Consider the following 12,336-nt stretch of genomic DNA (forward strand, 5'->3'; position numbering starts at 1 on the left):
AGTGGATGCTTAGCAACCATCCAGCGTGGTATAGTAGTTAGGAGCGGTGGATTCTAATCTGGAGAACCGGGATATATTTTCCCACTCCTACACATGAAGCCTGCTGAGTGACCTTTGGCTGGTCACAGTTCTCCACATTCTCTCAGCCCTACCTACCTCACAAGGTGTCTGTTGTGGGGAGGGTGATAAGCCGCTTTGAGACTCCTTTCAGTAGAGAGAAGTGGGTATAAAACCCAACTCTTCTTCTTCACTGATACTCCAAGTGCTGAGGAAGAAGCCCACTCTCATCAGATCTCAGAAGCTAGGCAGGATTGGCCCAGTTAATACTTAGAATCATAAGAGTTGGAAGGGACCACCAGAGTCATGTAGTCCAACCCCCTGCACAACGCAGGAAATTCACAACTACCTCCCCCCCACACCCCAAGTGACCCCTATTCCATGTCCAGAAGATGGCTAAGATACCCTCCCTCTCATGATCTGCCTAAGGTCATAGAGGTGGTGAGCGCTCCTTCCCTGGAGGTTTTTAAGCAGAGGCTAGATGGCCATCTGTCAACAATGCTGATTCAATGACCTTAGGCACATCATGAGAGAGAGGGCATCTTGGCCATCTTCTGGGCATGGAGTAGGGGTCACTGGGGGTGTGTGGGGGAGGTAGCTGTGAATTTCCTGAATTGTGCAGGGGGTTGGACTAGATGACCCTGGTGTGATTCTATGTATTGTTATCCTCCCTACACTTTCCTTTGACGCTGCATAACAACCAATTTTCCTTTCTGAAGGTTATTTCCAAACTTTATTGTAACCACCAGTACAATTTTCCTTTCTGAAGGTTATTTCCAAACTTTATTGTAACCTTATTTGTACAAAATAAGGGACAGTACAAAATGACACAATGCGAAAGTTTTTTAAAATACATCATCATTTGGATTCAGTTTTTCAAAGGCAGTGGTCAGCATCCAGGTGTAGCTGAAAGAGATTAAGGCTGTTACTTCAATTCCCCCAGTTTCAAGTTATGCCAGTAGAACTATAAGAAAAAAAACCCAAAAAAAACCACCCACTAACCCAGTTTCTAAAGCCAGGTGTGCAAGAGAGAAGATGGAGCCGCAATTCAGAATCTGCTTTCTTACTTACGACAGCTAGTAAAATGGCCCAGTGAGAGCATCCAAAGTTGATCCAGTAAGAACTCCATGCTAAAAACCCAAAACTTCTCAATATCAAGGAACGGTGGACTTCGCTACCACTCCTTCAGGGTGAAAGGGGTCCTTAAAACCCTTAATCCCAAACAGTTGAAGGTCATTTATCATCATCTTCCTGTCCACACTGCATCTCAGTCAGTAGCTTCAAAAGGTAAGCCTTCTGTTTCTACTACAGTCAGGTCATCTCGTTCCTGAGAGGGCATGCCATCACATTCTTCATTTGGCTGGGTCGCAAACAGCTCTATCAAGAAACAAAAGATACTGACTGCATCAGCATGTCTAGTAACACCTTAAAAGACATAAGATTTTATTCTAGCATCATCTTTTGTGAACCAGAATCCAGCGTGGTGTAATGGTTAAGAGCGGTGGACTCTGATCTGGACAACCGGGTTTGATTCCCCACTCCTCCACATGAGGGGCGAAGGCTAATCTGGTGAACTGGGTTGGTTTCCCCAGTCCTACACATAAGGCCAGCTGGGTGATTTTGGACTAGTCACACTCTTAGCCCCACCTACCTCACAGGGTGGGTGTCTGTTGTGGGGAAGGTGATTGTAAGCTGGTTTGAATCTTCCTTAAATGGTAGAGAAAGATGGAATATAAAAACCCACTCTTCTTCAGAGACGTCCAGCTCCTCATTAAGCAGACATTTATGTAGAAGTTTGTTAAGTCCCTACTGTTGCGTTAATTTTCTAATCTCTTGATTTGATTGCTTAGGCGCCTACTTTCCAGGCTAACTCATTCTCAAGCAGAGATCCCAACAGTGAGGACTTCTACAGGAGCTGAATTAACAACAACTAGAGCTTAAGCGAGCGGCCTGACCCTTTCGATTTATTTCAAAATGCACTTATCCCAACTCTCCCTTCAAGCTGGACCAAAGACAGCTTACAATAAGTCACAACCACTGGACATGACAATACACAAATCATTATAAAATGTTACATTCTTTAAGAAGTTATTTTTCTTCACTTGGAGGAGGGTGGGACTGAGCACCTGGTCTTACCCAGCCCTGGCTAGAACACATTTTCTCTCTCCCCCCACCCCCATGGAATCATAAACAACTGAGTTATAAGCCTTTCACTGTAGTGCAAACACATCATTTTACTGCTATGTATATATCTAAAATCTAACTAGACCAAGAGATTTCCCACAAGAAGAAGAGCTGGTTTTTATATGCCGACTTTCTCTACCACTTATGGAAGAATAAAACCGGCTTACTTCTATATGCCACTAAAGCATCAGGACAATGGAAGTTTCAATATTTTTTTAGAACTGGTATACCAAAATACTACCACAAATACTCTCTATTCGCACTTAAGAACTTACCATTTTCTTGTGATTGACTCTTAAGCTGCAGTTTTGCTTGTCTTCTTTCAAGCGCTATCCGTTTGTTCCTTTCAATTCTCTGTCGCTGCTCCTCTGTTAGAGTGGCACTTTGAGATGCAACCATTTCTTCTCTTGCATTCTGGTCCTCAGAAAAAACATCTAGTTCTTCAGTAGCTGTATTAAGTTGGTTGCTTTCACCACCATCACCTGCATGGGAAGCACAAACTCTTTACGGGTACTTTCCAGCCACACTGTACACCTCAGCTGAGCTATAGTGACAACCTGCTTCCAAACAAGCATACTTCAAGACATACTACCCTTTGCGTTTCACTTCCTTGTCAGAACTAGCAAAGTCAAATATTCACTCGTTTCACATAATAGTAAAATACAGCTAGAAATATAACTTTATATGAAAGTGCAAAGAAGTGTATATATAGTTTAACAAATTAACAAATCAGAAAGCAATGTGAAGCACAATCAAGTATACAGTGTGCAGTATCAAAACTGAATTAATCTTTTCCTAATCTTGAACTGTTGTGTTATTTACTACTAGTGTATGGAGCCATCGCACAGAAAATCTGATTACTTGACAGACCCTGTCGGCAGGAACCATCTAGTTAATGTATGTGGCTGCAGAGGGGATGCACTGTATTGCTAACAAATGCAGCCTATATTCATTGCAGCCACAGTTATCTGGATTGGGGAGGAGGCAGAAAGGAAGGCAAAATAATAGAAGCTTTAAAGCTTTTGAAGCTTTTCACGGTGTGGAGTACAGAAACTGAATTGCCCCTCTACTCCACGTTCTAACCACATCTAACTGCGTGCTTCATGGGAATCAATAAGGGAGTCTTTGATAGCTGAGAGGTTTTTTTACTCAGAAGGGGGTCATGAATTTCATCACTGCTGATACAACTGCAGTGCTCCCCAAGAGAGAGAAAAGTTTATTAGGAACATGCAATTACAGCAGTTTACCTAATTATTGGGGGAGTTTGGTATCCACGATACAAAACACATTCTGTGTAAACGTATTTGTAGCCCAAGGGCAAAACAAACGAGTTCGACACCCCTGCTTTAAATTAAGTGCCATCAAGTTACAGCCGACTTGGGGTGACCACTTGTTCAGAGGTGGTTTCCAATTGCCTGCCCATAATAACCCCAGACTTCCTTGGGAGTCTTCCCACCTGAGTACTAATCAAAGCCGACCCTGCTTCGCTTCTGAGATTTGTCAAGCTTGGGCTGATCTGAGCTATTCAGGCTGCTGTTAAAAAAACCTTACCTTGCAGGCTGCAGGGATTTTCGCGAGGGACCAGGCAAGACTGCTACATGAATGTAGCCATTTTTCACAAGAGTGCATAAATCAGGGGTGTCAAACTCATTTGTTAAGAGGGCCGAATATGACATAAATGTCACTTGTTTGGGCCATGCCTTGCGAGCCCAGATTGGGAGCAGGATGGGGTGGCTGCCTCGGCTGGCTCACAGGCCGGATAAGAGTTCTCAAGGGTCTGGATTCAGCCCCCGGGCTGTATGTTTGACACCCCTGGCATAAAAGTTCAAGTATTAACAAGAGGTAAGGATGCAGTGCTAACGTGAGCAACCGCTAATTCTCCAAGCAAACGGCAGAAAAGAACGCATGCCTTCGTTACCTGTGAAGTCTTCATGCAAAATGGGCAGATCAAGTCTAATTCGCTTTAAGCACGTCTAGAAATGATAAGATGTTTGGTTTATTACTGGTCAGCATCTCCTCCTGATTATATTTGGGCTTTCGATTAAGCATAGTTTTTTCCCCTCAAAACAGACGCAGGTAATGCTCACCTGGACTTCTTTTTTGCTTCCCAAACACTCCACTCTCTCAACAAAATCTTCAAACTGAAGTTTGGGGTACAGTCTGTGAGCCCAGTGCTCCATGCGCCTCATAATCATCTTCAAGTCTGCTGCCTGAACATGAGAACATGGTACTGTTACAACTGCCTGTTCAGCAAAAAACTGGGCACACTCACTTCCAGAAAGGTTCTGGCTACTTTGGTAGCCTTAAACATTTATTAGTTTAGGATTGCATCTCTGAGCTGTAACAGGGTAGCTGGATTTTTTTTTTAAAAAACCCACTTTCACAGAGACATGGGCAGTAAGCAAAAAACTTGCAAGCACAAGCAATAGTTTAATGTATCACTAAAACCTGTCCAGGCCATAAATACATAGTTAAATGGAACCCAGTTACTCAGCTGGTACATTTATTACAGGGGAATACTGCCTTCTCAAACAAAAATATTTTGTTGTTGCAAAAAAATGCTATTTCCCCAGGTCTAAACAGTTTGAAGTGCTCTGTGGAATGTGATTATCAAGTGCCTATTACATCCCTGGAGATGCAACCCATGCCCCCATTCTATACTGTTTTTAAAAATATATGTTTAATGTTCTCTCTCAGACGCTCACTCCAACACTCATCCTTTCAAACATACTGCACCTTGAGTTTCACCTTTCTGGTGCTTGAATGAATATTTCCATGCTTTGCTTTTTAAAACCGTCAACTTAGGGATAACCTTCTGAGCGTATGCCTTCAGCTTTGAGGCACGATTCCTTCCCGCAACCCCATGATGTTATAATAAAATATATGCTACTAGAACCCTTGCCTGAAATGGTCTTGGGGGGAAAGGATGAGTCAGTGTGAATGTAGATAATTTCTCCAGCACTGAAGCAAACTCTCTTCCTTGCCTCAGCTTCCTTTATACAGCTACCAGTTAAAATACCAAATGAACGCATGTAGTCAGTTTTGTGCAACCAGCATCACAAGAGTCGCAAGCCACACACACACACAAATGTTGGTAATCAGAGTCTCCCTCTTCGTTGACAAAGGACTTCATAATGGAATGAACTGGCTCCAGCATTGCTTAGACTTCAGAATATGTAAGATGCACACCATGGCTACAAAGATCAAGAGAACAGTTCTAAGCATGACTTACCTCATGCCCTTTACCTTTGAATTTTACATCATCAAACATATGCCGCAGAGCTGGCAGTCCTCGCTCTGAAATTAATCTGTGAATGTTAGAAGTGTCTCCAATTACTTAAAATATTTTTCACTAATAGTTTTTCCTTCCAACTCCTTGAAATCCAATGTGTACAATAGATATCTCTTTCTCAATACAGCCCCCGCCCCCGATTTTGATTATTCTAAAGGAGTCAAAGGTGCTACCCAGCTCCGAAGACCAGAATTTCTTATACTAGGATCTGGGAATCTCTGGTAGTCCTCTGATATTCCAGGGGATCTGCAAGTCCCTTGTAAGGATCAAGGGTCAACACAAACAGTGTTTTCACATGCACTGAATAATGCACTTTCAATCCACTTTGGTGACTGTCCACAAGCGAATTCTGCTGTGAGATCAAAGGATCGGGGGAAAAGGCTCAGACTCAATCTGCCCATTTGGCTGCATCTCAAAGATTTAGCACAAGGACTCTAGCACCACTCAGATGCTGGAAATGGATTCCTCCTCCTATTACATACAAGTAAGTGAGTATGTGCATGCATGGAGAATTAGAAACATATTACCTTTGAGCATCTAGTTTAGGCACTGGCTTTCTAACACCTTTCCCAGTAGCCATGAAGGAATCCTTGGTTTGCGACGATTTCCCCCCCACTGGCTCTGGAAAATAAACACAATGAAAATGGAAATGCAAGCCAACACAGAATGAACTGTTCACCATAATAAATATTGCTATATAAGATATGCAGATAGATAAGACAGATGCACTGGTAGCCTGAGATTTAGGCTTTTGCGAACTGTTACCTCTAAACTGAATTATTTTAGGAAACACAAAATAAACAAAGCATCTCAAAGCCACCATCTTAGCAGAAAGTAATTTTTCCTTAAGGCTTCAACAATGCATGCAATATGCATTCTAATCTTACTACAAGGTTAGCATTGGAAACAAGTGACTAGGGTACCTTCTTCATCATCTCCCCCTGGGGACTCTGGGGGAGGTAGAGGTTGAAACTTTTCATCCTGGGTGTGTTCATAATCAGGAATGTCAAACAAACTGCCCTCTCCTGGATCCATCATCTTTCCACCAAAGCTGTTTTGTCCTGCAAAAGAACACCATAAAGTTATTTTAAAGGACTAGGATGTAAGGGAAGAGAGGCAGTAAAAGACTGACCACCTAGACAGAGACAACTTTCAAAACAGTTTGTGGAACTTCTCTGCTCCTCTTTCACACACACCCCAATTCAGGACTGAATTCAAAGGTAAAGGCAGGACCTGTAATTTGGCAAACCCACCCAGGTTTAAAGAATGGACCAACCCTGTTCCTTTGCTTTTTACTAGTTCACGCGAACAATCAATTATTAATGAAAACTCTTGGGTCTTTATAAGTAGTACAGCACAAGCTGCATTTCAGCCTTCAACTTTGGTGAGCTACAGAATAGCATTTTAAAAAATATGTCAAAATGGACCTAAAACAAGATGAGATTTCTTCCTCCCCTTTCCTTTTACCCTCTCCTAAAAAGAACACCTAACACCTTATCACACCGATTTTTTCCCTTCCAAGGAACTCGGCATCTTACAAATCTCTCCAACCCTCCTTTTTATCCTCACGACAACCTTTTTAGTAGAGTAGGCCAAGAGAGATTGTCTAGCTCAAAATCCCCCAGTGAAGTTCATGGCTGAGTGAGAACCTGTAACATGATCTAGAGCAGGGGTGTCAAACACGTGGCCCGCAGGCTGGATCCAGCCCCTTGAGATCTCTTATCCGGTCCGTGAGCCAGCCAAGGCAGCTCCCCCACCCCCATCTGGTCTGGCGGGCCTACAGCAGACTTGCCAGCTGAAACAGCCCCTCCCCACAAGGTGTCAATGACCAAAGACTGTTAAATAAAAGAAAATGCTGTAAGACTTATAGGTTTAAGCATGTTTATACTTTAAGTTAAAAAAATGTAAAAATAATATCATTAATTGGCTTTGCCTGTGTTCCATAAAATTTAATGCCAGGTAACGGTATCTCCGGTACCTGGCATTCAATTTTATGGAAGCTGGGTACCCAAGGTTGGGTGGGATGATCCAGCAGGGCCTTTCTTATGTTCTTATGGAGAACAGGGCTATCCATGGCTACTAGTCATGATACATTCCTATTATCTCCAGTAACAGAGGAGCATGCCTATTATATTGGATGCTGTGGAACACAGGCAGGAAAATGCTGCTGCAGCCATCTTGCTTGTGGGCTTCCTAGAGGCACCCGGTTGGCCACTGTGTGAACAGACTGCTTGATGGGCCTGGGTCTGATCCAGCAGGGCTTTTCTTATGTTTTTATGGAGAACAGGGCTATCTTTGGCTACTAGTCAAAATGGCAACTAGTCATGATGCACACCTATTGTCTCCAGTATCAGAGGAGCAGGCCTATTGTATGAGGTGCTGTGGAACACAGACAGGATAAATGCTGCTGCAGTCGTCTTGTTTGTGGGCTCCCTAGAGGCACCTGGTTGGCCGCTGTGTGAACAGACTGCTGGACTGGATGGGCCTGGGTGTGATCCGGCAGGGCCTTTCTTATGTTCTTATCACTGCTGAACCACAGAAGCCCCACCTCCCTCCCACACACCCACCCCGGGGCAAGCTTCCACTGAAAAAAGGTCAGGCCTACACATGGAGCGGACTGAGGAGTTCTGAACGGTCCCCCGTGTAGAGATCATCCAATCAACAATACTTTTAGAAAAGCAGCTTTCCCGCCCAGCCCTCTCCTCGCTGCGGTTGTTTCCCACATGCGAGCCCGGGCCTCCGCCCGCAGTCTGGAACCGGAGGCCAGCCGCCCCCTCCCGCGAGCCCCCCAACCCAAACTAACCTTCTCCACTGGAAGCAGCTGCAAAAGGGCCGGCGAGGATAAGACGGCGCCGAATTTAGCGGAGTAAGAACCACTTCCGGCGCGGCCGCCAACCTCCCTCAGAAAGGACCGCCCACTTCCGCTTTAAGAGAAACAAACAAGGAGGGATGAAACCGCGCCAAGCCATCGAGGGGACGCGACTGCGCGTGCGCTTAAAAGCGTAGGTGGCGTACTCTCGCGAGAACTGGAGCGCGTTCTTTCCTATAGTCTTCACTGAAGGAGAAGTCTTTGTAAAACATATCAATTCTAGTGACGCCTTCTTTCCGGCCTCGCTTCCCCCAGTCTTTGCGCATGCGCGCTCTGCCTCCCCCCCCCCTCTCCTATCTGTGATTCGCAGCGAGCGCATTTTTACCCGTTCTTTTTTTTGGCGCCAAAACATTCCTGAGGGGAACTGAAAGAAAAGTAATGTTCTGACAGCCCTTCCTCGTTCCCTTCCAGTTTGCTTTCTCAGTGTAACCACATCACCAAAGCCAAATCTTTATTACAATTAATACTTTTTTATAAAGGTTTATTGTGAGGGACATTTAAAGATGGTTCCTTTGAGATATACCACAGCCCCAGGGTTTGAGAGCTGGAACCTTTTCCAGCGCTCAGTTATAGCGATTCTATTCGTTTGTATATGACTGGCTATGTGCCGTATTAATAAATTACTGACTGACGCTCAGTAATAATGAGATTTTTTTTTGTTCTTAACCGGCGGGACATTTTGGGGACGGACCCTGAAGAGGGCGGGGTTTGGGGAGGGACTTCAATGCCATAGAGTCCAATGGCCAAAGCGGCTCAGAAAGCACTAGTGACCATTACACAGCCAAGAATCAACTTCTAGACTACTATGTAGCATTAAGAAATAACAAGGCTGAAGAAGCCATCTTTGGTGAAAGCGTCAATTACCTGGAAGACGTTTCCTTCTGATATTAAGGGTCAGCTTGGTCCTCCTTTGAATTACCTGCAGCCCATGGCCAGCGGATTATAGAGTCTGATTCCATATAGGGACCTCATCAAAAATCTACAGGAATCCTCTTCACCATTTGGACAAGCTCTTACAAAGACTGATATTATAACTGGAAAGTCTTTAGACTCAGAGAGAAACATTAGACGTAGATTTTTTGTATATATGTTCCTTGACCTTGTTCATTGATATTTGTTGTACTATGTTCTCTTGTTTGACTATCGCTCACTTGTAGATATTGCTTGCACTACTTTTTGTATTGACTTCTCACTTAGAATATATGTGTAGAACTGAGCATAGTGTTGATAATGTTTGCTTAGCCAACTTGTATCGCGCTGTGAACTGTTTTGCTACTACCTGGCAGTTGGCAACCCTAGCCACCACCTCTCTAGAGACCTGCTTGAGGGAGCTCCCAAAATAAAAAAACAATACCATAAACTCTTTAAAAATTAGGATTAAAAATAAACATAGCATCAAAACAATGTTCAACAGACTAAAACATCATGCCTAAAATAGTTGTCAGGCTAGCTTAAAAGGATGTTGGTAATCCTAGCATGGTATAGGGGTTAGTGAGCCAAACAGACTAGAACCAGGGAAATCTGGGTTCAAATCCCTGCTCTACCCAGGAGCTCAATGGAAGACTTTGGGCCAGTCAGTCACTTTCTTGCGGCGGGGGCATGACATGTTCATACATGTTCTGAACCAGGGGTCTAGATGCAGAAAACGATCCAAGGTCCTCTACATCCAGTGTAGCCTTCACAGCAAATAGTCAATTCTACCTTTAAACTTTGAGTGTGTACACCTCATATTAAATTTCTTATTTCAACTTTCCCCAGCTACTTACATTATCCTGCTTTGTTTCCTAATCACTGGCCTGATATATGGATCTATGTTGTACATTTCTGTAAAGTTTCCCAACGCAATCACAATTTGTTGCTTATATTCATTCAACACTTTTAATTTAATTAGGTTGGCGCCATTATTCTTATTTATGGGAATCCTGAAGATAAGTGTAGTGCTTCTATTAGATCCAATTTCAGGAGTGGTTCACTGTGCTTTTTGTAATCAAGGAATAGCAACACAAGTCAAATATTAACCCAGAAAGTCATGTTATAACATATATTGGGGGAAAGCACTCATTCACACCAACTCATCAGTAATTCTTTTTTTTTTAATACCTCTCCCCTAGACTCGGTATGGTTTATGGCAGAGTCACCAACATAAGTCTCCAAACAGCTTGCGATCTCTGTTGAATTCCATTAGGATTATTCTAAATAAAAACTGTCGTTAAATCTTTTTCAAATGCTATTCTATAATGTGTGTTGGCCATTGTATAATGTGGCAAAAGGAGCCAAGCTGTTGGCAGGACAGAAAAGGCAATGTTTTGGGGTCAGCTGGCACCAGGGTATAACACCAGAAATTGCTCCCAGTCTTATGCCTTGGTTTACCTGGTAGCGCTAGGATAAGATCATTTAAAAAAATGAAAAATTTATAGCCATTTTAGGAATGGCTACACTGGCAAACAACTGCACAGTAACTGCCAGTTCCAAAACATGGCACAATACCAGTGCTGTAGTTGATGAAGAAGCTGAAACTGTTAAAAATGTTCTATTCTTTGGCTCCATCATCAACCAACAGGGAGACCAAGAAATCAGAAGGAGACTGAAACTTGGAAGGGCAGCCATGAAGGAACTAGTTAAAAGATCCTTAAGTGTATGGACCAAGATCAAGAAAATTCATATTATGGTATTCCCCATTACTATGTATGGATGTGAAAGGTGGACAGTGTAGAAAGCTGACAAGAAGAAAATGTATTTGAAACGTGGAGTAGGAGGAGAGTTTTATGGAGCACCAAAAAAGACATAGAAGTGAATATTAGATAAAATTAAGCCTGATTAAACTGAGTCTTTGCAACTTTGATCACATCATGAGAAGACAAGACTCATTGGAAATACAAAAATATTAGGAAAAGCAGAAGGTAGCAGGAAAAGAGGAAGACCTAATATGAGATGGATTGACTCAATAAAGAAAGCTACAGACTTCAGTTTGCAAGACCTGAGTAAGGATGTTAATTATAGGACATTTTGGATGGTTATATATGTCACAGATGTTTAGAGGTGGTTTGCCATTGCCTGCCTCCGTGTCACAGCTCTGGTATTCCTTGGAGATTGCCCATCCAAATACTAACCAGGGCCGACCCTTCTTTGCTTCTGACGAGATCAGGCTACCCTGGGGCTATCCAGGCTAGGCATTCATTCATATGGAGGCCATAAATTGGAAGCGACTTGATGGCATTTAACACATCTGCACAGATACAATGTGGTATGTAACTGCAAACAGAGGAAATATCTAAGAGAAGGACTTGCACCGGTAAATTGTTTCCATGTAAGTGGAAACTAGGGATGCCAGCCTCCAGGTGGGACCTGGGGATCTTCCAGAATTACAGTTCATCTCCAGACTACAGATATCAGTTCCCCTGGAGAAAATGGCAGCTTCAGAGGGTAGACTCTATTGTGCCCCACTGAGGTCCCTGTCCTCCCCAGGCTCCATCCCCAAATCTTCAAGAGTTTCACACCCTGGATGTGGCAACCCTACACCCCATCCCTTGCTGGTGCCATCCCTGGCAACCCTAGTAGAAACACACCAAACTAAGCAGAAAGGTTCAATGTAATTGGCCAGATGGATGGGAACAGAAGCACACATGAAGAGGCTGCAAGTCTCTTGCCAGTGATACTGCTGATTGGCCTCCTGCCATAATGTAATCGGCTTGGTTTTCCTGGATGTGCTACTGTTACATCACCCAGCCTACTTCCTTGGGGGCATGTGTTGTATGTCCTGGCTGTGGCTGGCGCCATCTTCACGAGTGAAGCAGGGCCTTGTACAGCAGAGGGGTCTTGTAGAGGACGGGTTCTGCAGTGGTTCTGCAATAGGGGTTGCTCAAGAAACACAAAAATGCCCTTTCTGTCCTCGGCAGCAGCTAGCAGCCGCTGTTTAATGCAGGCTTTGGTCATG

At 43.6% G+C, this 12,336-nt stretch overlaps 1 protein-coding gene and 1 non-coding gene across 2 annotated transcripts; both read right to left on the reverse strand.

Annotated features, from left to right (window-relative positions):
- Positions 1-1,324: 1,324 nt before the first annotated feature.
- TIPIN (TIMELESS interacting protein) lies at positions 1,325-6,571 on the reverse strand. The gene is made up of 7 exons (XM_056866123.1): positions 6,457-6,571; positions 6,061-6,154; positions 5,474-5,549; positions 4,329-4,451; positions 4,160-4,214; positions 2,517-2,723; positions 1,325-1,434 (listed from the first exon to the last, which is right to left on the reverse strand). Exons 1-7 carry the CDS (start codon positions 6,569-6,571, stop codon positions 1,325-1,327), a joined length of 780 nt encoding a protein of 259 aa, XP_056722101.1.
- LOC130492352 (small Cajal body-specific RNA 14) lies at positions 3,068-3,203 on the reverse strand. Its single transcript, XR_008933883.1, has one exon. It is a non-coding gene; the product is annotated as a small Cajal body-specific RNA 14 (non-coding RNA).
- Positions 6,572-12,336: the final 5,765 nt, after the last annotated feature.

Source organism: Euleptes europaea, chromosome 20 (genome assembly GCF_029931775.1).
Source record: "Euleptes europaea isolate rEulEur1 chromosome 20, rEulEur1.hap1, whole genome shotgun sequence".
Taxonomy (NCBI): Eukaryota; Metazoa; Chordata; class Lepidosauria; order Squamata; family Sphaerodactylidae; genus Euleptes; species Euleptes europaea.